The sequence below is a fragment of the Dendropsophus ebraccatus genome, chromosome 3, assembly GCF_027789765.1.
Source record: "Dendropsophus ebraccatus isolate aDenEbr1 chromosome 3, aDenEbr1.pat, whole genome shotgun sequence".
NCBI classification, from domain to species: Eukaryota; Metazoa; Chordata; class Amphibia; order Anura; family Hylidae; genus Dendropsophus; species Dendropsophus ebraccatus.
The window spans coordinates 102,172,885-102,196,457 of record NC_091456.1 but is presented as its reverse complement, the minus strand read 5'-3'; the positions used below and the strand labels follow the sequence as shown (position 1 = coordinate 102,196,457).

The 23,573-nt window shown below is 42.8% G+C and overlaps 1 protein-coding gene across 3 annotated transcripts in view; it reads right to left on the bottom strand.

The window, feature by feature from the left end:
• Positions 1-1,012: 1,012 nt before the first annotated feature.
• PALM (paralemmin) overlaps positions 1,013-23,573 on the bottom strand; it is a 65,159-nt gene continuing 42,598 nt past the window's right edge. For 2 of the 3 annotated variants that reach the window (XM_069964459.1, XM_069964457.1), the window contains exons 2-9: positions 18,760-18,805; positions 11,957-12,037; positions 11,266-11,396; positions 9,773-9,878; positions 8,121-8,142; positions 5,555-5,614; positions 4,241-4,372; positions 1,013-3,020 (exon numbers count right to left, since the gene is read on the bottom strand). In XM_069964459.1, coding sequence (XP_069820560.1) covers positions 2,503-3,020; positions 4,241-4,372; positions 5,555-5,614; positions 8,121-8,142; positions 9,773-9,878; positions 11,266-11,396; positions 11,957-12,037; positions 18,760-18,805 — 1,096 coding nt within the window. In that variant the 3' untranslated portion in view covers positions 1,013-2,502. The remainder of the gene's footprint in view (positions 3,021-4,240; positions 4,373-5,554; positions 5,615-8,120; positions 8,143-9,772; positions 9,879-11,265; positions 11,397-11,956; positions 12,038-18,759; positions 18,806-23,573) is intronic. The other variant, XM_069964460.1, reaches the window with a different exon arrangement.

The window sequence follows — 23,573 nt, the reverse complement described above, 5'->3', positions numbered from 1 at the left end:
GTTTTAGTAAATGTGGGCGAATGAGTTTTTATTTATAGGGGAATATTTTTTTTAATCCTATTATGTCCCATATTGCTATTAAAACTGAGAACTATATGCAAAAATATCTTCTCTGTGTATCAAACTAAATCATCCCTCTCTTCCTTTTTTCCTCACAATACTGTATCTAAATGGAAGACAACTGGTTGCTGCAGGAGACTCCCCGCTCTGACCCATCTGCAACAGGACACAAAGATTGTTAAGCCTGGCCCCCTGACTAAATCCCACCATCTTCAGAGGTTTACCAGCCCAAAATGCAACAGGTCAATGGGAGATTTCTTTGAGCTTGTCTCTTCTGGGCCACTTTCACACAACAGTATTCTGCTTAGTATTTTGCATCAGTATTGGGAAGTAGTTGCAGGTTTTCTCTAGATTATCTAGGAAATCCTGATCGATTATGGGCCGTATTCGGCCGATATCAGCCGTTACGGCCGATAATTGACCCATGTGATAGCACAACAATCAGCCGACATGAACGATGTCAGCAGATCGTTATAGTTGTTTGTCTTTCAACATGTTGAAAGACAAACAGCTCATATAGTAACGATCTGCTGCTGTCACTCTGTGGAACAGGATCGGTGGCAGCAGACCGCTGTTATATGCTATGGGCTGCCTGAACGATCTAGTGATCACCCGGACAGCCCCCCGCACCTCTCCCTGGCTCTCCCGGCACCTCTCCCTGGCACCCCCCGCTCACTGCCACTGCAAGAGCTCCTTTGCTCCTCAGTCGCCCCGTGTAATAGGGGCTTTACTGTCATGTGAACTATGCCTTAGGAACATACAGCAAATCCTGCAGATTCACAACAATATGGTCAGTTTTGTCATTTTGACACAAGAAAACAGCTGTCTTTTGATAATTACAGCCTCAAATAATGATCATGATCCAACAACACTGTGTGAACATAGCCTAAGAGTTCCTTTAAGATACTGCACGTTCATCATTCCTAGTCATTGAGACATGAACCATGTTGCATTGTGAGATTAAATGACACATTTTATTTACTTACTTTTTTCTTATGTTTTACAGTTGAAATGTAGGTAGGGGAGGTTTGGATATGGGTAATTTTCAGGCAGGCAGAGCAAGAGACAGAGGCACCAATATATTGAAAGTCCAGCTGGGGCCCATGGGCTCCACCCAGCGTTATGTCCCACACTATGGGCACACAGTCAGCCAAGGTAGTAGGGTTCACAGTTAACATACAAGGGTCATAGATAAAAGGCTAGAGGCTGAAGGTTAGGGGATATCAGTAGAACCTGCAGCAACTCTCTATTCACATGAATACAATGTTTTGCAGAATATGAAATCATATACAATAGCTAAGGGATAAAAAAAATAAAGCTACACTTCCATATCACATCTCCAGACTTCACTCTTAATGAAACACAAAAACCAATTCAAATAACTATACTGGTAACAATAACCTTGTCACACACTGGAGCACATTCCTAATGACATGTCGGACCTTACACAGGGATTCTAACACGAGGCAAGTTGTACGCACTAAACACTGACATTGAGAATAGAAAATTTCGCCATCAATCCATCTTAACTTTCATTTACTTAGCTTCTTTCTAAGTTGTTAATACATTTAGGTTATTATTGAAATAAATGGCAATCTGTAGCAGTGGGAACTTCATATCTGTTCTTCCTTTTTCATAAATGAGCAAACCAAATTGCTAGATCTTAATCCTTCTGCTGTTAAATATTATAAAATGTAAACCAATTGAAATTCTCAGAATTGCAATTGACTCATGAGCTGCATTGACCTTGTTTCTTCTTTTATCACACTGTTTCTTGAAATGTCCCAATGTTGTAACAACTCATCGGAAAAATCCCACATGTACCCAGCATTTAATCCATCTGTCTATGTGTTCAACCTACAGATCTGATGAAATTCCCTCTCAACAGTTCAGGTTGGTGGTTATAAAAGTGATCAAAGGAGGTAGAGGAGATAGGGGGCATCTACTAGATCCGTCACTATATGTATTATTCACTTGATAAAAAATGGCAGTAGCTTTCATAATATATAGAGAGAGCTGCAGGTTCTTCAGAAGGAAATACCATGAGGAAATATAGCCAAGAATAATGAACACTTGCTAGTTGTATGATGCTCCTCTCAATAAATCTGAAGGTGATGTGAATGGAAGTCTCCTTTCCAGTCTGAGAACTTGCAAATTCAGTATAGAATGAATATCACCCACTTTATTTGTGGTTAAAGAGAATGTCCTGTCAGATCTCATACGCTTATATAGCAGAAAGGAGACCACCGATAAAGTTTTGGATCATGGAGGGGACTCCCTCAAAGGCTGAGGTGGATAGAAAGAGTACCCCTTTTATAAACTAAAGGCTTAGGGGTAGTAGCTCTCCATCCAGGAATTATGGTAAAGTACAACCTCCAATTTCAGGCTTTATGGTGTATGAGGGTTAGAGGAAAGGCACACCTTTGCCCTACCTTCACCTGCTTACATGACACTACAGCACTTGCACCTCTGTTTCTTCATAGTCAGATCCTGCTCTCCGCTCTTGGGTGCTGCTGTGTCATTGGTCTCTGGCTTCTCACTCTTGCTGGGAGGTTCTACAGGAGCACCATTAGGGGGGTGCTGTGCCTTTTCTGGTACATCTCCATCAGCAGTTGGCTGAGGGTCTCCATCACCAATAACAACCAGTTCAGCAGTGATGGCCTCTTCTAAACCCAGGACCTTTTTTGTTTCATTCTCGTCTTCCACATTCTGGTATCCCATAAAAATCATGGTTACTGGTTGCTCTGGGCCTGGAGAAGTCTCAGGAGGTCGGGCCTGTACACCAGGGATTTCCTTTCGAGGAGATGCTCTTTGGATTGTGGTCTTTTCATCTGATGTCAAAGAGACTTCAGTAAGAGTTGCTTCCTCTGCTTTGTGAATCAGATCTTCCACCTCTGTTGAACTGAGTTGGTGGACTGTATCATTAGGAGCTGCAACCTCTGATCTCACTGCATGTACAACTGTAGACAAAGTAAAAAGATTGTAAAGAACATGTATAGAGTATTGTGCACAGGGCAAATGTAAGAGGTAGGATAACTATGAGGCTATGTTCACATGCTGTATAAACAACTTCCGTTCTGCATGTACGTTGTTCAACACTACCTTTGGCCGGAATTTATGAACATGATCAAAAATCCAATTCCGTAAAAAATGTTAAACAACGGTCATTCACGGGGAACGTAGAGTGTGTGAACATAGAGTGTGTGAACATAGCCTAAAAAGCCATAGCCATAGCCTTTATATACAGAACTAGGTTCCACAGTTCTGTATAGGAAAATGTTAATATATGATTACACAGTATGTAATGTTCAGGACAAATTTATAATTCATCATAGAATAAGTGTTGGGGAATAAAGTAAATGAAGAGAAAACAGTACAAAATGTATTCATGAATAAAAGAAAATAATTCAGAGAAATGCAGAGGAGCCACACAATTATCGAAATTTATGCTCAACAAAGTTTAACCAACTGGACGCTACTTATGCTAGCACAAATAAGGGACCTATTACACCATGGCCATACTTGGCTGATTACTGGTCATTCCGGCCCATAATCGTTTCGTGTAATAGGTCATTTTAAAAGGCAATGATCAGTCAACATGCAAAATGTCAGCTGATCATTGTCTTAAAACACGACCTATCAAAATAACAATGGCGACGGTAATAGAAGCGGCAGCAGACGGTTGCTATCTTCTATGGACCACCTAAGGATTCTCCGGGCAGCCCCTTTTGCTGCTCCCCGTGCCCTGCTCCCCCCCCCCCCCCCCCCCCCCAAAAAAAAAACAGCGAGCAAGGAATGAGTAGCAATCGATTGATGACCTGGTGCTCGCTTTCTCCGTGTAATACGGCACTAAGGCTGGGTTCACATTATGCTTGTGCAATATCTTGCACACACACATCAGCAACCTGTCAAAATTGGATGCTGATGTATACTTACATATACAGGAATGGGCCCGATTGACTGTAGTGGCCCAAACGTAATCAACTAGTGACCACTTTCCGGTCACTGCCTGAACGTATATGAATATGAATCACTATATTCTCATGCCAATGTGTAAGAGCAATATATTGCACATATATTGTCATAATGTAAACCCAGTTTCAATGACATAATCCAAAGTTTACTACTTAAAATGTCTCCTAGGAAAAAAAAAAGCACCTGAACTTCCAGAGCGCCCTACCTTTCTGTGCATCTTCATACACCTTGACCCCCTGCAGGGGGTGCTCTTGAGGGAGCACAGTGTTGCTAGAGAGGACCTTAGTCTCCCCTGTGATTCTGTCCTTCTCTACTGTAATCTCCACAGAGTACATTGCTGGGATACAAACAGGACAGTGAAATTAATTCTCACAATATCCCTCAATCCCACCTATTATCCTGCTGAGGGGCAGCAAGCAAGGGTAGGTAGATACAGGAGGGAGTGGGCTTAATGTGAGAACAGCAAAGCAGGGAAAGAGCAGAGGCAACAGCCACATCCTTTAGTGTACTGGGAACAGAATATTGTTCATGCTATGAGAAAACCAAAGCCATCAGCAGCAGCCTGTCTGTGATCAGCACAGCTGGGCTCTGATGTACTACTGCAGTATGCTGCTGGGTGGAAGGGTTCTTTCCAATGCTAGTAACATTTGCAATACAAGTATTATTCCCTTCTCCACTTCCTTCTCCTCTGCCATATTTGTCTGTATCAGGGGACAAAATGGGCACAGGTGCCTGCTGGGGAACAGAATGATATGCAGACTACTGTACCTGCAAAGCCAAGTCCATCTGATCAGTAAGGCTTCTTTGCACACATACATATTATTCAATATGGTCATCCATCATCTAGTCAAGTATAATGGACCAACATACAGAGTAATGATTTCTACAGGGAGAGAAGCTGTTTGTGCATGGTCTGTATACGGCTTGGGGTACATACAGACTTTGTTTTACAGCAGCCACAGTCCACGAGAATATATATAGTCACATGATTGTTACAATAATGCTGGGGCTACATGGCTAATGCAGGGTCATGGTCATTGCAACCTCATTCACTTGTATGAGTGATGGAGTGGTGCCACAGGTGGTTTCTGGTCGCACAACTGGGAATTGCCCCATATAGCCCCAGCCTTGCATGAAACTTTCATGTGAAAAAGTAGTAAAAAGAAAGAAACTATTAAATGTTGCATGCAAATCCCACGCAATAAGCAAGACTGCCGCTGTCATGAGATCAATGATGTTTAATCTGATGTCTGTATGTAGCTCAAACCCAGGAGCTCTTTTAAGCCAGAAAAATGCAAAGCATGCTATTTGGGTAACTCAGAATTTCAGTGTTTTTTCATGAATTTCATGATTTTTGCATTTAGAAGTACTGCTCTTCAGATTACATGGCTATGTTATGTGGTCATGTCATGTTAACTTTAAAAGTGCCTAGCCATGCCTTATTCCTGTATGCTGAGAAAGCCAAGCAAAGCCCAGCACAGTATGGGATGCTGTAATTCTTGGTCTGATATCCACCTACCTGCTCTCATCATATCTGGACTATCTGTTTTCTTAGCCGGAGACTGAGAAATCGTCAGATCTATTGGAAAAATACAAATGTTAAGTGTTATAGGGAAACTAACAGAAGGTTAGAAGAATCTATGCTGTTGTTATGTTCACATAGGGAAGCAGACATTTCCCTGCAATCTGTTATTTTATCAATATGCTAAGGGACTAACAAAACACAGCAATCACTGAGCTCAGGGAGATCAGTGAAAAAAATCCAATGAAGTACTCAATCAAGAGTCTCCATTGATGCCCCCTAAAAATTTAAATATGCAAAAAAGGAGCCTCGGTGGAGCCTCGGTTGCGAGTCTCAAAACATGGGAATAGCCTGATATCCCTAGCCTGAAAGTCTAACTCGGTTGCGAGTGTTGCAACATGACAAGGGTTTACCAAGGCAGGCATCAATCCACCCACAGAGAGTTGTTTCAGGGTATTTGCCCTTCGTCAGTGTGGAGCAGGTAGGGCTGGGCAATATGGCCAAAAAATAAAATCTCAATTTTTACAATTTTTTTGGACAATTCTCGATTTAAATCTCCATTTTTTTTCTTTTTGCTAAACAAACAGAACATTTTTCTCCCTGCAGCGTCAGATACTATTTTGAGACAACTGCTTCCCAATGTAACAGTGCTCCCCTGTGCCCCATGTAGTAGACAAGCACATTGTGTGCCCCATATAAGTAGTTTTCCCAAATATGTGCCCTATGTACTCTGTGCCCCCATACAGTATAGGAGATCTTCTTTATGCCTCCATCTAGGTAGGGTGTAGTAGTGGAGGTATAGGGGAAAAAGGGGTGTAGTAGTACAGGTATAGATGAGGGGTGTAGTAGTACAGGTATAGTTGAGGGGTGTAGTAGTAGTACAGGAACAGATGAGGGATGTAGTAGCACAGGTAAAGATGAGGGGTGTAGAAGTAGTAGTACAGGAATAGATGAGGGGTTTAGTAGTAGTATAGGTAAAGATGAGGGGTGTGGTAGTACAGGTATAGATGAGGCGATTAGTAGTAGTAGTACAGGTACAGATGAGGGGTGTAGTAGTAGTACAGGTATAGATGAGGGGTGTAGTAGTAGTACAGGAACAGATGAGGGCTGTAGTAGCACAGGTAAAGATGAGGAGTGTAGTAGTAGTAGTAGTACAGGAACAGATGAGGGGTTTAGTAGTAGTATAGGTAAAGATGAGGGGTGTAGTAGTTGTACAGGAAAAGATGAGGGGTGTAGTAGTAGTAGTACAGGAACAGATGAAGGGTGTAGTAGTAGAACAGGTATAGATGAGGGGTGTAGTAGTAGTAGTAGTATGAAAATAGTTGAGGGGTGTGTAGTAGTACAGGAATAGATTAAGGGTGTAGTAGTACAGAAACAGATGAGGGTCAGGGACATAGTTAGGAGCATTGGGCCCCATGAAACCTTAAAAACTTGGTGACTGGAGGGAGCATAGGGCAGACTGGGGGGGGAGTATGGGGCACACTGGGGAGGGGGGAAGCATTGGGCACACTTGGGGTGGAGAGCATGGGGCACATTGGGGGGGAGCATGGGGCACACTGGGGGGGCATAGGGCAGACCTGGGGGAGCATAGGGCAGACCAGGGGGAGCATGGGGCATATTGGGGAGAGCATGGGGCAGACCGGGGCAGGAGGGAACATACCCGGTGTACCCCCCTCTGCCGGGGCGCACACCTCCAGAGCTTGTGCTCTCCTCCTGCCCACACATGGAGGTGTATACTCCGGCCGCTGACCTGCCCCCATAACAGAATGAATATCACCTCCCCGCCGCACATGGAAGTCCACGGAGGAGGCTACAGGGACTTAAGGATGAGGTGATAGTGTCGCTGCGGTAACTGGAGCTGTACAGCGGGATCGGGGGGGCAGTGCAGACTACACTATAAACCGATCCTTCAGTCCATTCAGCCTCCTCCGTGGACTTCCATGTGTGGCCAGGAGGAAGCGTGTGTATTCGTCCCACTATGGGAGCGGGTCAGCAGCTGGGACAGAGGACGCTGCTGGGCACTCTCCCTCCTCAGGCTCTGTTTCAGTAGCTGGAGGCCGCAACCAACGCGCCTCCCACCACTGTCCGCTTGCCCGCATCTAATGATTTTTTTTTTTTATTCAAATTGGTTCAAAAATTTGGGGCGAATTAAAAGGATTAATTTGATTAATCGCCCAGCCCTAGAAGTAGGATTCTGGCTAGTTGGGGTAATGACAAATCGACCAACAAAACACAGCAATCTCTGAGCTCAGGGAGATCAGTGAAAAAAATTCCAATGAAGTACTCAATCAAGAGTCTCCATTGACTCCAAGTGGGACTTATGGGGCTACCTATCAGGGTGGTTTGGTGCTCTCCCCATCTGAAGGCACCCCTTTGCAACAGGCTAGGGTTATCTGGCTATTCCCGTGTTTTGTGACTCACAACCGAGGCTCCAAAGACTCTTTTGCATATTTAATATAAGTTGGGGGCATGTAGTTGGGGGTTCAGAAAAAAAGTCAAGCAAAAACTATACTTGAACCCACCTCTGTTAAGAGCCAAATGGAAAGAAATCTGTGAAACTTACCCCTGGCAGTGTTCACTGTTGCCTGCAAAGAAACAGAGGGGAATTAGTGTATGTTGACATGTGTCTGTGAGAATATAATTTTTCTATGGTACATTTTTAGTGGCAAATGACTCATGTGTTGCCAATCTTAGCAATTCATGCTATACTCTTCTGAAGTATGACAAAATAATTAATACTAATTATGTTTCCAATTTGTTGACATAACTTTCCTGGGATATTCTACCTCAAACCTAGAAATCATAATGTCATATCTTTAAACGTTCCTGTAAGATGACTCTTGATTTTTGATACTTCCCTTAAGGACTTCAATTAGTGCAACATCTTAAATGAAGGTAGATCAACAAATCATAGAGAGGACACAATAGCAAACTGCCAGATACTACCGCTGTGCTAATAAAGCCCTTTTGTCTAAACACTTGAACTGATGCTCCTTGATTGGAGAAGCAGAGGCTTCAAATTCAATTTGTACAAGTTTAATGTATAGGACCATGAACTTCTAGCATATGGTTGCTGAAAAGAGTTAGGTAAGCACAATACAGATGTCTAGCAGAAGAAGTAAATTTACTAAAAGAGTTGAAAAGGGTCCCCGTATGTCTTTCTGGAGAGGAACAATATTACAAGTTATGGTTACTAGATTACTGAAGATGAGTCTTCCCACTGGGATTGCTTTTTTGAGTTGAGTTTGAGAAGTATGCCAGGGAAATGATGCATGTGGGTTATTATTGAGAGCTACAGTCCAGAAACTTTGCTGTCTCCAGTGTTTCCTTTCCATCTTTGTCTGTGAAAAACTATTTTTTTTAAATAATTTCTCCATTAAACTCGTGGAAAGTCCTCTTTAAAGCTGGTGCTGTTATAAGAAACATAGTATATATTGCCACTTGGATTAGGCACACAGTCAACTTTTGATACCACTGTAGATCCTAAAATCTTTACTATTTTACAGTTTTTGTGGCCAATGAAATAAACATATATATAATTCATGTCATAGTAAAAAAAAAAAAACCGTGTGTGCTGTGCCCATTGACCTCTCCATTTACTACAATGGCGGTGATCACAAATGGTGGTATTATACTGCTATACTGCTTTGGTATGATATGGTAACTAGTTATGATGATGCTTATACTGCTATTTTAAGTAGTCAGTATACCAGTAATACTTTAACACAGTGAGATATAACAGTATCAATAGTATGGCAGCACAACTAGAAATGTAACTGCCTACATTCTGCAGTCACTGTTAACCATGTCCCTTAGGATGTTACATTTCTAGGATCTCTGATCTGGTTATCTTTGGACCCGGCTGGTGCTGGCTGTAATGCAGCTAAAACAACCATGTGCCAAAAACTTTCTCTCAGTGAAAATATGTCTGATTTATTGTTTCAATTGTTTTGCTTAACCCAGTTTTATAGGTGACCTGTCCATTTCAGCTTACTGGATTTCTTTTTACAAAACTACTGAAACACTACGGAGAAGGTGCAGATTGTCACCTTTTCCCTGGCATACGCCTGCTGTAACAGCCGCTCGCCTGATGGGCATTGCATATATTGTGCATATACTGTATAATGTGCAAAGTGGAGGACTCTTGCAATTATACAATCATACATTGTTACAGTAAGGAGAAGGTATAGACTAATGGCTATCAGTGAACCACACCTTGTCTGCTCTAGCCACCTCTTGATTCTCAGGCTCTGAAGCTAAGCTCTCTTTAGTGGATGCGTTAGACATGCCAGTCTCCAGTAGCTCAATCTCATTTTCCAGCCTGGAGAATGGAAAAAACAGAGATTTTAAATCTTGTAAATTACTACAGAAAAAAATGCAGTTTCTGTTAGTGGCAGAAGCAACAATTAGTTAATGTAACTATGGTACAATATAATCTAGAACTTCACATATTCTGCTAAATGGACAGTTATGATGCACAATCTGAGTAGTAATACTGCAATATTCAGCAATGGAAAGCATAATATTAAACAAAAACATCATTCTGTATCTTAATCACTCAAAAATACTAGGTAAAATGCAGGTAGAGTAGTGAGTCAAGGAAAATTGTTCACCTAGATTCTATAGGTGGAAAGTTTTAAATATTAACCCCTTCATGACTGAGGTCATTGGTGTGCGGATGTCCAGGTCAAATTAATGCAATGTTCCTCCTCGCCTTCTAAGAGCCATAGCGCTTTGATTTTTTCACCTACAGGGTTGGGTAGGGTGTCATTTTTTTTAGCGCCATTATCTCTTGTTTTTAATGGTATCCTATTAATGTAAGAAATAAATTTCAGTTTTGACAGCTGCATTTAAATGTATAATTAGCCAGCATGGCGGTCGCTCGCTAATAGCCGCAGTCCAAGGCTGCAGTTAGCAGCTGTTATTGCGGCGGTTCAGAGCAGGGTCGCTAAGCGACTCCTCTCTGAACCCCCCCCCCCCCCTGCATCAGAACGTACAGTTACGTTCTGATGCAGGAAGGGGTTAATCAGGTAAATTATTTGCCAAATGAGTGTTTCTAGCAACGCTCCTTGACGATATTCAGCCTGTGCAAAAGGGCCTTTAGGTTTGGACCCTTAGATATGTTTGTATTAATTGCCTATGTATATCACAAAACAGACCCCATTAGAGAGGAAAGATTTGGGTTGCAGCCACTTGTGGTTTGCAGTGCAACCCCACTTACTCAGATTAGCTGAGATTAGAGATGAATGCAACTCAAGCATATACTCAACTCGAGTATATCATGCTGCCAGTGGTTAGGACAGCATCTGGGCTGGTTTTATGCTAAGTGTCGCCATGTGCAAAATTGGGGTCTATGAGTCAACCAGTAAAAGATAGCTGCGTCCTAGTTCTTAAATTGTGCTACATCTCAGCTAGAGAGGAGCGTAACTCGAGCATGTTCAGGTCCATTCGAACGCAAGTGTACGGCATTTGATTATCGGTGGCTAAAGAAGTAAGATGCAGACCTAAGGCTGCCTGGAAAACATGGATACAGCCATAGACTTCGTACGGCTGCATCCAACTCCTTCAGCCACTAATAATCAATTTAAATTGGTTTGCATCAATAAATCAAATACTTTTTCCATATAACCTCTTGGTGTGCTCTATTATGGTGCTTTCCTTTGTTTCTTTCTACATACATATAGATAGATCTCAGCCAAACTACCTACCTCTGAATACTTTCTTCTAGCTCCCGCGTTTTCAACTCATCTTCCTGCATCTGTTTCTTTGTTGCTTCATCTTCTTCAGGCGTGGAAGCAGGAGCCCCCTCAAGAAGCCAGCGTTCCCTTAGAGCTTTAGACTACAAATAAGAAGGACTATTACTTATTTATCACTTTAAGTAACTTATTTCTTAGATTCTGTTTGGGCAGGGGTAGAAATCCAGTAAAAATCTGCAACCATATTTGATATGACCTGACCACGGGGCTAATGACTTGTGGTTGGGTCAGGCCTTGTAACCATAATACAGACACAAAAATGGGGCCATAATAGTTCCGTGTGCAGGCTGCCTTACATCAATATTGTTAGGACAAACTAATAAGCGTTCGACCAAGCAAAAGCTCTAATAAGTACCATGCAGCATATCCGAAGCTGGTATGTATGGATTGGAGTGCAGGTATGAAAAGAATTCTAATCAATGACTGTTTGTGCAGAAAATGATATAAAGAATGGAAAGGGATCAATGAACTCTACAGGTAACAGGTAGCTTATGAAAAGCAGCTCCCAAGCTTTATCTGTAAGCCAAATCACAAAACAGTCAAAATCACAGGAGAAAAACAAAGCTTGTGTAGCCAATATGAATACAGTACAATGGTGTTAGGAAAGGCAACATTACTGTAGAGATGATAAAAAAAAACTTACTTTGAGATGCTGCAACTGTCTTCGATCATCTTCTAGTTGACGCCTTTTGTTTTCAATTTCTACCTGACGCCGTCTTTTTTCCTGAAAGAAAAAACAAAATATAAAGCATGAACATCAGCATTTAAGGGAATGTTTCTGGTCTGTACCAGTCAGGTCCATATCAGGTAAAGAGCTGCAGACACAGGCAGATAGGTGATAGGGAGATAAAAAAATTTATTTCCTTCCATGCTGTAGTGCCATAGAAGTGATGCTGAGCCACAGCATGCCTCCTTTCTTCCCCACACCTTTCCTGTCTTGACTTATTGATGTACAGGGCTAAGCTTCCAGCCCTGTGCACCAATTAGTCAAGGCAGGAAGAGGTGGGGAGGAGGAATGCATGCTGTAGCTCAGCATTAAAGTGGAACTCCTGATAAGAAAAACTTGTTTTCTATTAAAAGTACATTAAAAGTTATATAGATGTGTCTATACAATGTATTACTGTATCTGTACAGTTCTGCTACACTGGTAGCTGATAGAAATCCAGGAAGTGAAAAAAAAAATGGCCCCTGTGGCAATTCACATTGTCTCCTGCTCCTGCTGCTATCCCCCTAGGAGACAAATCTTACATGCCTCCGTCTCACATTGTGTGTGTTTGCTGAGATCAGGCTGATGCTGCAGACAGGATTCCCCATTTCTAACCGGCCGGAAGCAGCTGCTGCACTAATTTTACTGATTGTGATGGGTGGGGGCTGTGATGATCACATGAGGGAAAGCATTGCATTCTGCGAAATGCCAAACCAGGAAGAACAGAAACACAAAACAGAGCAAACTCCACCCCCCAAAAAAAACTGGGATAGACAGGTAAGTAATGTGTTATGCTTCTGCAGAAGTTTAATTTTTTTTAACCTCTACCTGGAGTTCCCCTTTAAAATCGTTCTAATAACTTTTATTTGCCTAAATACACTGGGAATATTAGGCTGTTATATTCAGAACTTTATTGTCTAAACTGTATACAACTTTACTGTATAAGTTGCATCAACTTCAAGCACCTTTCACGAGGTCTTTCAGTTTCGGAAGATTGGATTACATACCACAGTTCCCCCCCTTAATTATTATTTGCAATGTTACCCCACAAGTTCTTTATGGCATTAAGGTGAGAGGATTACCCCACTCCATTATCTTAATTCTGTTTGTCTCCAACCAAGATGTTGTTTGATTACTGGTGAGTTTTGGGTCATTGTCGAGCTGAAACCGACACCATTTCAAGGGCATTTCTTCTAAAAGGGAATCTGTCAGCACCTGGGCCATACCAAAGGTGCTGACAGTGTGCTGTAGCTGACAGTCCCCTAGTAAGCATGGTGCCTTTTGGTAATTTATCCGTGCAGTGGATCATGCATAATCTCAGGTCGCCTAGGGTAATGAAGAGTCAAAGAGGACTCTGGCACACCTCACCACTTCTTCCTCCTCCCTCCTCCATGATTAATTATTGCTGTCGGCCTCCTGCGCGCTCAGCTGTCAGCCAGTGTCTCTGATTGCAGATCAGTCCTCTGTAGGCAGTTTATGTCTGAAAGAAACACTCAACTATAGTTGAATTTCTTAGCCTAAAGGTGTTAGAGCTGTGGTCTAGGGGTAACTCACTTGTCTACAGACCTGCCAGCAATTCATTCTTCTGTTTATATCTCTAGATGGAAGTGAAATAGAGGGGTTTCTTTTTCTTCTTCTCATTATTGTGTCATTTTTAAGGCTATGTTCCAACACAGTATTTTTGCTCAGTTTTTTGGTCAGTATTTTGCAACCAAAATTAGGACTGGATTGAAAACACAGAAAGGCTCTGTTTACACACTGTTGAAATTGAGTGGATGGCCGCTATTAAATGGCAAATAATGTCCGTTATTGTACAACAACCACCGTTGTTTCATTATTCATGAAGAAGAGAGAGAAGGAGGGAGTGGTGAGGCTTCCAGAGTGTGGCACAAACAAACAACTCCTCTTTGACTCTTCATTACTTTATAAGGCCTGAGATTGTACATAATTGACATTCACTGCAAAGGTAGTTGCAATTCACTGCAATTAGAAAAAGGCAACATGTTCACAAGGGGACTGCCAGCTACAGTGCACTGTCAGTGCCTTAAGTAGGGCCTGGGAGCTAACAGATTTAAAGAGTCACTGTCGTTAAAAAATTTTTTTGCAGAAATCAATAGTATAGGCAATTTTAAGAAACTTTGTAATTGAGTTTATTAGCCAAAAAATGCAGTTTTATAATGAAAAAGCAGTTTGAAGCTCTCCCCCCTGTCTTCTTGGTTTTCTATGGAGAGGGGAGGGGTTGAGAGAGATGAGGCACCAAAACAGGACAACAAAGACTTAATTTACAGCAACATCACAGGGCTATCTCCTTTGATAGTCAGCACTGACCTCTCTGACCTCTGAATACCAGCTTTCACACAGCTCCCTGCTGTGTAATCCTTTGTTCTCTGCTCTCTGCTGACGACTAATCTCCCTCCTCCCCCTCCCCTCTTCATAGAACAGACAGGGCCTGACTGATGTAAACTAGTCGAGATTTCCTGATAATGAGCACTGGATGAGAGAGAGGAAGAAAGGGGGACAAGTCTTTTTGAATGCAGATAATGACATATTTGCCTAATAAACCCAATTACAAAGTTTCTTAAAATCGCCTGGACTATTGATTTCTGCAAAAAAAAATTAAAAAATTAATGACAGTGACACTTTAACCCCTAGACGACCTAGGACGTACCCGTACGTCCTGGAAGTCTGTGCCGAGACGACCCTGGACGTACCGGTATGTCCTGAGCTATGAAGCGCGCTCCGGAGCGGAGTGTGCTGCATAGCAGGTGGGGGCCATCTGCAATCAGCAGCCGGCACCTCACTGTTAATGACAGGCTGCAGCGATCGCGCTGCAGGTGACATTAACTCCTTAAACGCCTGGTAGATAGAAAATTGAAAGTGCTAGAGCTCTTAGAAGGGGAGGAGGGAAAAACGAAAGCGCAAAGATCAAAATTTGTGTGGTCCACTGGGTCATTTTGGGCCTGGTCCTCAAAGGGTTAAGTTTACAGCAAAACGATCTCTTTAAGCATTCTGATTCTGATTTAAACTAATCCATGATCCCTTACATGTGGTAAATAGGCCCAACGCTATAGTATGAGAAACATCCAGATACTTTATCATGATTTTTGCACCATCATGTTTTACTGTCTTAACAGTGTATTGTGGCTCTAATTTAGTGCTCGGAGGTCGTCTGACATACTGCCTACAGTCACTGGATCCAAAAAGAACAATTTTTCTTTCATCAGTGCACACAAAATTGTGCCATTTCTATTTGGTCCAGTCGTGTGTCCCTTTGCAAATTCTAACTTATTCAGAACATTTAAATTTTTTCCACAATATGACTTTCTGGCGGTGATTATTGGCTGAACCTTTGCCATTCTGGCTTTTTGAACAGTTCCCTGTTTCTCTTTGCATCTTTCAGATTATAATCAAAGTGTTCTTTTTAACATATTTATTTCGGACAAAAGGGGAAATTTATCAAGGGCTTTGTGCTAATTTTTAGGTGAATTATTGGATTTTTCACTCATTTTTGGTCTAAGTTATGAACCGGTATTTGACAGGTGAATATTTTTTAGATACAACTTTTTTTTTTTAATCTGCCTATTTTGAGTATTCACCCCAAATCTGCATAATTTGGGATAAGTGCCCGATTTATCATTTGTGACTTTTTAAAAAGTTGAAGAACTGGGGCAGGCCTACGTCTGGTCAGTACCAGATGAATATGTTTGCAACTTTTTAAATCACACATAATATAAAAAACAAAGTCACACACATTAGACTTCTTGGTTAATGTCCCCCAAAGTGTGTAAAATAGAAACTTGTGTAAACTGGCCATAGAAACCACAACTCAGTATTTCATTTTACCATAGCTAAAAAAAAGTGAGCTGTGGTAGGTTGCAATTGGCAGTTTTCACCAGTTTTACACACTGATAAATCTGGGCCTTATCTGTAACAGCTAGACAAACTTGCTGAAAATTCGAGTTTGCACAAATCCAATCAGCTTTTGAATCCCGCTGCCTGGAGAAGTTTGATGCAGCCCTAGTACTGCCTGAAAAACATGGCGAGTTTGTTCATCTCTAGTAACAACCCAATTTTTCCAGTATTTCAGAAAGAAATGCACTATAACAATCCTGTACACATTTTGGCACCAGCACCAGCAAAAAAAGTTCCACCAAGGTTCTATTGCCACCCCAGAGATGGCAAACCTGCCAATCCAGTTACTACTGCTGGACACTATACTGACACGTGTCAGGCTACAGCTAAAGTATGCAAACCCATAGACTTTAATGGACTAAAGTATTTGTTAAATTAGCAAGAGACAATAGCATAGTCTGCTGAGTCCCGCAAAACTAACATACATATTTGTAAAATGAACCAAACGCAGTGGCGTTGCCACCGCGGTCGCATCGGTCGCCACCGCGACCGGGCCGCTACTAAGGGGGGTCCCGCGAGGCCCCCCCTTACCACTGTACTGCCCGCCTCTCACTCCCGCTTGTGACTGCAAGCAATGTTTTGCTTGCGATCACAAGAGGCAGGGGCCCCCCCGGCTGTCTTGCGGCTCCGCAGGGAGCTCTGTGTGCGCAGGGAGCATCGCGTTGGAAAAAAACAGGTCCCGTGAAGCTCCGCCCCCTCCTCGCTAAGCCCCCCCCCTCGGGGGAAGCCCGCCAGCGCGTATGACCTGGGGGCTACAGAAATCATTCAGGTGAGTATAGATTTTTTGGTTTTTAAGGGGATGATGAGGGGTGGAACAAGAGGATGATGAGGGGGGGGTGTAGTGGTATGATGATGGAACAAGAGGATAATGGGGGGTGTAGTGGTATGATGATGATGGAACAAGAGGATGATGAGGATGTAGTGCTATGATGATGGTGGAACAAGAGGATGATGAGGATGTAGTGGTATGAGGATGAAGGAACAAGAGGATGATGAGGATGTAGTGGTATGATGATGATGAGGGGTGTAGTGGTATGATGATGTAACAAGAGGATGATGGGGGTGTAGTGGTATGATGATGAAGGAACAAGAGGATGATGAGGATGTAGTGGTATGAGGATGAAGGAACAAGAAGATAATGAGGAGGTAGTGGTATCATGATGATGGGGGGTGTAGTGGTATGATGATGAAGGAACAAGAGGATTATGAAGGAACAAGAGGATGATGAGGGGTGTAGTGGTATGATGATGAAGGAACAAGAGGATGATGGGGGGGTGTAGTGGTGTGATGATGAAAGGGCAGGAGGATGAAGGGGTAGTAGTATTATGGTGGAGGTGGTTGTAGTATGATGATGGAGGGGCAGGAGGAAGGGAACAACATGGGGGGCATCTGTAAGGGGGATAAAATGGGGGGCCATCTATATGGGGGATAACATGGGGGGCATCTATAATAGGGACAACACAGGGGGCCATCTATAAGGGGGAAACATTGGGGGGCCATCTATAAGGTGGACTACACGGGGGGTGTATACAATAGGGGGATATGTACTATAAGGGCGATAACGTAGAGTCAGGGCTACCCACTAAATGAGGGTGTAAAGGGGCCAATACAGATGTGCAGTGTGTATAGAGATGAGGATGGTGAGGAGCGAGGAGTCTAATATGTCTGGAAGATTCTGTGGATTCGTGGTTTGGAGAAGTTCTCATGACGGCCCAGGGCAGATGGAGAAGATGAAAAGGGAAGAACTCCGATCAGAGAAGACGTCCCCTGTGAGTCACCTGATATAACTGCACTGTAATGTATATGGTGTACAGAGCCTGTGTAGAGTACGTCCACCTCTATATGACTGTATGAAGTGATATTGGTCTATGTACAGAGGATTTTATTCAGTAGCAGCGGTGGTGTTAGTCTGTATGTGGTAGTGTTAATCAGTAGCAGCGGTGGTGTTAGTCAATATGTGGTAGTGTTATTCAGTAGCAGCAGTGGTGTTAGTCAGTATGTGGTGGTATTAGTTAATAGCAGCGGTGGTGTTAGTCAGTATGTGGTGTTATTAGTCAGTATGTGGTAAGGGGGGGGGGCCCAAGTTGACCTCTTGCACCAGGGCCCAAGAGACATTAGCTACGCCCCTGATTAAACGCATTCACTAAATCACTCCATCTGTCTATTAAAATCTATAAGCAGTTGAAAACATGCTGCCGTATATTCCGGAAACCTTTCTTGACAGGTTGCCAACGTATATTACAGACAAAGCCAAAAAACATGATGTGAACACAGCCGAACTGGTGTGCCCTGGCTAATCACAAACTGCCCTTAAATTATGAAAATGACTGTCATACACGGTTTGCTATGGTCATTTTAAAAAATAACAATAAAATTGGACCCCCAGCAGAATTTTTACCTGGGACCTCCATTAACCATAATCTGGTGCTGTGTACACAGATATAAGCAATGTTTCTATGTCTTTTTAGGTTTAAACAGCCATTGTTTTATAATGGCGGCCAAATAATGATCATGATAATTTTTAATGGCCACCATTATCAAATGATGGCATTTTTTTCACCTAAAAAAGATGTTGTGGGAACATAGCCATAGTGATCCTTTGCAATGATTCTCATTAGAAATCTGTGTAGTGAGGATAAGGTTACTAATTAGAAACAAGCAGAGCTACAGTGACATCTGCAGGCCACAAGATAGAACAACATGTCAACAACATCTACTATATGAAGAACACGGTGAGAAGCACAAGTTTATCTACTTTTATCAGTTAAATTCTACTAACTAAAAACATTAGTTAAATTGGTTTATACACAAAAGCATAAAGAACTCACCGCTATCATCTGCAGTCTGTCCTGCTGACTTTGGGATTCAGTGATCCTGAAAAAAATATCGATACAGACAGATCACATTAGCACCACAACAATAACTTTAGAACTCTTAGGACTTATCAATCTAAAAGGCAGTTGTGCCCTATTCTCAAAAGAGGGGTATGAAAGTATATTGAGATAATAACTGAGAAAGTAAGACTTAATAAAAATATGGATGACAAAAATATCTAAGCCCAAAACACTAATTCATTGAAGCCCTTAAAAATTCAATAAATCCAGAATAATGGCGGAATAATTATGGAATGGCCAACAAAATACTTATTTAATAAACTGTTATGAATGCTAAGCAGATGCAGAAGAATTTGCAACCAATATGCTTATCCAATAAAAAGTTCATTGTGCTCATGTAAAAAATGACTTTCATTCATTTGTAAGAGGGCAGTAATAACAGTAGGCAACATCAGTGGTCATTGGGGTCACAATGGCAACATGGTCCCTGCTCTCCAGGGGGCCATTCGCTTACTTACAGCTCTCTGTTCTTTATTTACTTGCCAGTAAATCTCCAATAGTGTCCCTTTTGTTCTCTGCAGATGCTGAATAAAGTATGCTTTGACTTAGACTTGCAATCTCCAATCTTAGGCCCCTTTCACACATCTGTCAATTCCATCCGCATTTGCAGACCCACAGATGCCGGCCCATTCATTTCTATGGTCACATACACACATCTGTATGTGTAACAGATGTGTTTTGGAGCCGGGATCCATGCTACAAAAATATTGACAAGCTATACCGTTGAAACACGGATCCCCTACAGTGCAGACAGGTTGATGATGGCTGCGAATGCGGTCTGTGGCTGCAGACAGCGATATGGATGTGTGAATATCGCCTAATGCTAGCTCCACACACATTTAGGCTATGTTTGCACGCTGTACTAACAATGGCCGTTCCCAGTGAACAGCCATTGTTTAACGCTACCTCCAGCCAGAATTAATGATCATTAAACGGCTGCTTTTAATCAATTATAATACTTATTTTATACAATGTGTGTATACAACCAATTTACCATTTACCATGGAGTGCATTATTATATTGAAAATAGGGCTATGATCCCACTTCGAAAAGGCGTCTGTCTTGTAACATAGACAGCTGATAATAATGATCATGATTATTAATATTGACCGTATATTGAACAAGACGGCTGCCTTTATCCAATATGTTCCCGAAAAAGGAATACGGCCCATAAAAAGATGTGTCAAACTAACATTCCTGACATTTCTTTATTAGGAATACTCTTTGTGGATGGTTTTAACAGGAAAAGCAATTCCTATAACCTAGGCACATATCACTATCACCAAATACAGGGTCTTGTCTGCTATCAGTGTTTACTCTCTAGTGCTGGTGTGGAGAGGAAAGTCTCAGGAAGTTTACATACATAGCAACAAGGAAGAAAGTTAGTGCTACTACTGGCTGACACTATTAACATGGCCACTATCTAGTGTTTGTTGTGTATTGACACACTCTGGCTAACACTATACTTTGAGGACTGTCAGATTTTATCAAGACAACATAACCAAAGGCTTTAATTCAACCAACTGAGCTAACCAGAGTATTCTTTTAGCCTCTGTGCATCCCTATACAGGCATACTGGCATGAGGCATATGTTAGAGTGTTTTTCGGACGCGTATAAAGTGGAATATATATATATTATGTATCGGTCAGATGTAAACACAGCATAACAAGTATGAACCCACTGTACTACCAAGTGTTAGGGTGGTATTACACGGGCCGATGGGGGACCGATAATACCTGTAAACGAGCAGCGATCTGTTAGATTGTCGCTCGTTTGCTGGACCTATTACACGGCCCGATAATCGTTAAACAAGGGCTGCAGGGACATCATTACTGATGTCCTTGCAGCCCTTCCTTAACTATATACATTACCTATCCACGATCAAGGGCTGCTGCTGCGGTCTTCTTCTCCATGGGTCCCACTTCAGAGTGGCCTGTCAGCTGACAGGCCGCTCAGCCAATCACAGGCTGGGACCGCCGCGGCCTGCGATTGGCCGGGCAGCCTGTCAGCCGACAGGCCACTCTGCAGCTAGAGGACAATATTAAGTATAGAGAAGGGAAGGGCACCACAAAAATAAAGATTGAAGGGGTGCTACAGTACTAAATGCTGAATAATATGTCAAGAATAATAGTCAAAGAGACTAGTCTATACAACCTGTACCGCGGCCGATATGAGATGGACAGATGGAGGAGAACCGCCCAACGCGTTGCGTCGCACAGTGCGACTTCGTCAGGGACAACAATCTGATGCTCTGTACTGTCTTTTATACCTGTATAACAGCTTGCAATAAGCGTCACCTGATGCCGCCAAACTATCGCTCTGTGCGGACCGGAAGTGCCCTCTGAACTGTGATGACGTATCGTGCATGCGCACTAGGACATCTGTCCATCTCATATCGGCCACGGTACAGGTTGTATAGACTAGTCTCTTTGACTATTGAATATTTTGTACTTGGGCCTTTTCTTTTCTGTCTGTAGAGGAGAGTGGCAGTTCATTATGCACTTTTGACACATTATTATGCACTACCTGCACTTTGCCTCTACATACAGTGTTTATCTTATTGTCTTTCCTTATTCATGGGATTGAGGCAGCTTACTACTGCCATTTTGTGGACAGTGGTTCTAGTGCAGCTTATTGTGGCGTGCACCATGTTTACGTGTTTTTAAGTGTTTTTATGTTTTGTGTCTGTACTTTAATAAACATATTTTTGATAAATTATTTTGGGTGTGCTGGTTCAGTACTTTTCTTTTCTCTTTCTTGACATATTACTCTGCAGCTAGAGCGCACAGGACCCGGGGAGAAGAAGACCGCAGCAGCAGCCCTGGAACGTGGATAGGTAATGTATATCGTCAGGCACCCGACGAAAATAGGTCCAAACCTATATCAACGATCAGCCGATGATCGTTGTCATCGGCTGATCATTGTACTTATTACATGGAGCAATAATGGGCCAAATCGGGCCGATTCGGACGATTATCGTTCCGTGTAGTTGTACCCTTAAAGCCCTGAATGTTAAAAAAAGGGCCAAAGCTTCTAAGTTCTTAAAGTGGCACTATCAGCAGGTTCAGCCCAATTAACCTCCTGATATGCCACAGTAGATCATTACCTGATAAGAGCAGGGCTGGTACTAAATCTTCTCTTCTGCCCCTCATTCGTACGATAGCCCCTAATTGCCCCTATGTGGGGTTAAGGAGCATTTGGGGTGTCACCCTAAGCGCTGAGCACCATCTCGGCCTGCCCAGTCCACCTCCCCCTCGTGCGCCCCCTCCTGTGCAGCTCACTATGCATATATAAATATGCATAGTGGGTGGCACAGAGCAACCCCTCGGCCCACCTGGAACAACCCCCTCCCGTGCTGCCTAGCCTGCCCCCTCCCGTGCTGCTGAGACCTGGGGAAATCTGCTTATATAGGCCACTTCTTGGTAAAAATAATTATATAAAGCATTAACTAGTTAAAGCAAATCTGTATGTACCCAACAATGCCCCAAAACCTCCAGTACCATTCTGTAGCTTTCCTCAATGCATGCCTGATCCCGGCTTGCCTTCACTCTTGGTGTCAGTATTCGGATAAAAAAACACCTTTTATTAAGCGATGCAGTATCATATAAATGGGGCCTAGAACATCCGTGCCCTAGACCTGCAATGCGTCTAGTTTCTTCTTCCCCACCTTTCTTCTTTGTTGGCACACCCCTGGGCTGAATATATATCTTTGGGAGGCCTAGGGTAAGGATGCTGTAGGCCCCATGGAATAAAAGACGTTTTACCCAAATACTGGCATTAGGAGAAAAGGGAAGCCCAGCACCATGCATGGATTGAGGAAAGGTTTGGGGGCGGTGTGGGTTGATAATGATTTGCTTTAATGTGAAGGACAATCAGATACTTAAAATACATAACATCTGTTATTGTAAAGTGAATGAATATTTCCCATATGCTGAAAGCTTTCTAAAACTCAACATGGACAAAACAGAACTTATCATCTTTCCCCCATCTCGCTCCACCCTGCCATCTAATCTGTCAATCCCAATCAATGGCTGCACTCTGTACCCTGTTCCTCAAGTCCGCTGCCTTGGGGTCACCTTTGACTCTGTCCTGTCCTTTAAACCCCAAATTCAAGCCCTGATCACCTCCTGACGCATTCACCTTAAAAATCCGATCTTTTCTCACCCCTAACTCTACCAAACTGCTGGTACATGCTCTCATTATTTCCCGCTTGGACTACTGTAATATCCTCCTCTCTGGCCTTCCATCTAACTCCCTTGATTCCCTCCAATCTATCCTAAACTCTGCTGCCCGACTAATCAACCTTTCCCCTCGCTTTGCCTTTGCCTCTCCCCTCTGCCAATCCCTTCACTGGTTCCCCATTGCCCAACGTATTCACTTTAAATTGTTGACCATGACGTACAAGGCCATACACAACCTGTCCCCCCCGTACATCTCTGACCTGATATCCCGCTAACGTCCCTCACGTAACCTTCGATCCTCTAGTGACCTCTGTCTGCGCTCCCCCCTTGTTCGTACCTCACATAACCTCCTCCAAGACTTTGCCCGAGCCTCCCCCATACTCTGGAACTCGCTACCCCGACACATCCGTCTCTCATCCACCATCAAGTCCTTCAAAAGTAACCTGAAAACCCATCTCTTCAAACTAGGCTACAACCTACAATAACTCTGCATCACACTTGAATGGCTGCACCTCCTGTTTCTCTCCCCGTACCTTATAGATTGTAAGCCCTCGCGGGCAGGGTCC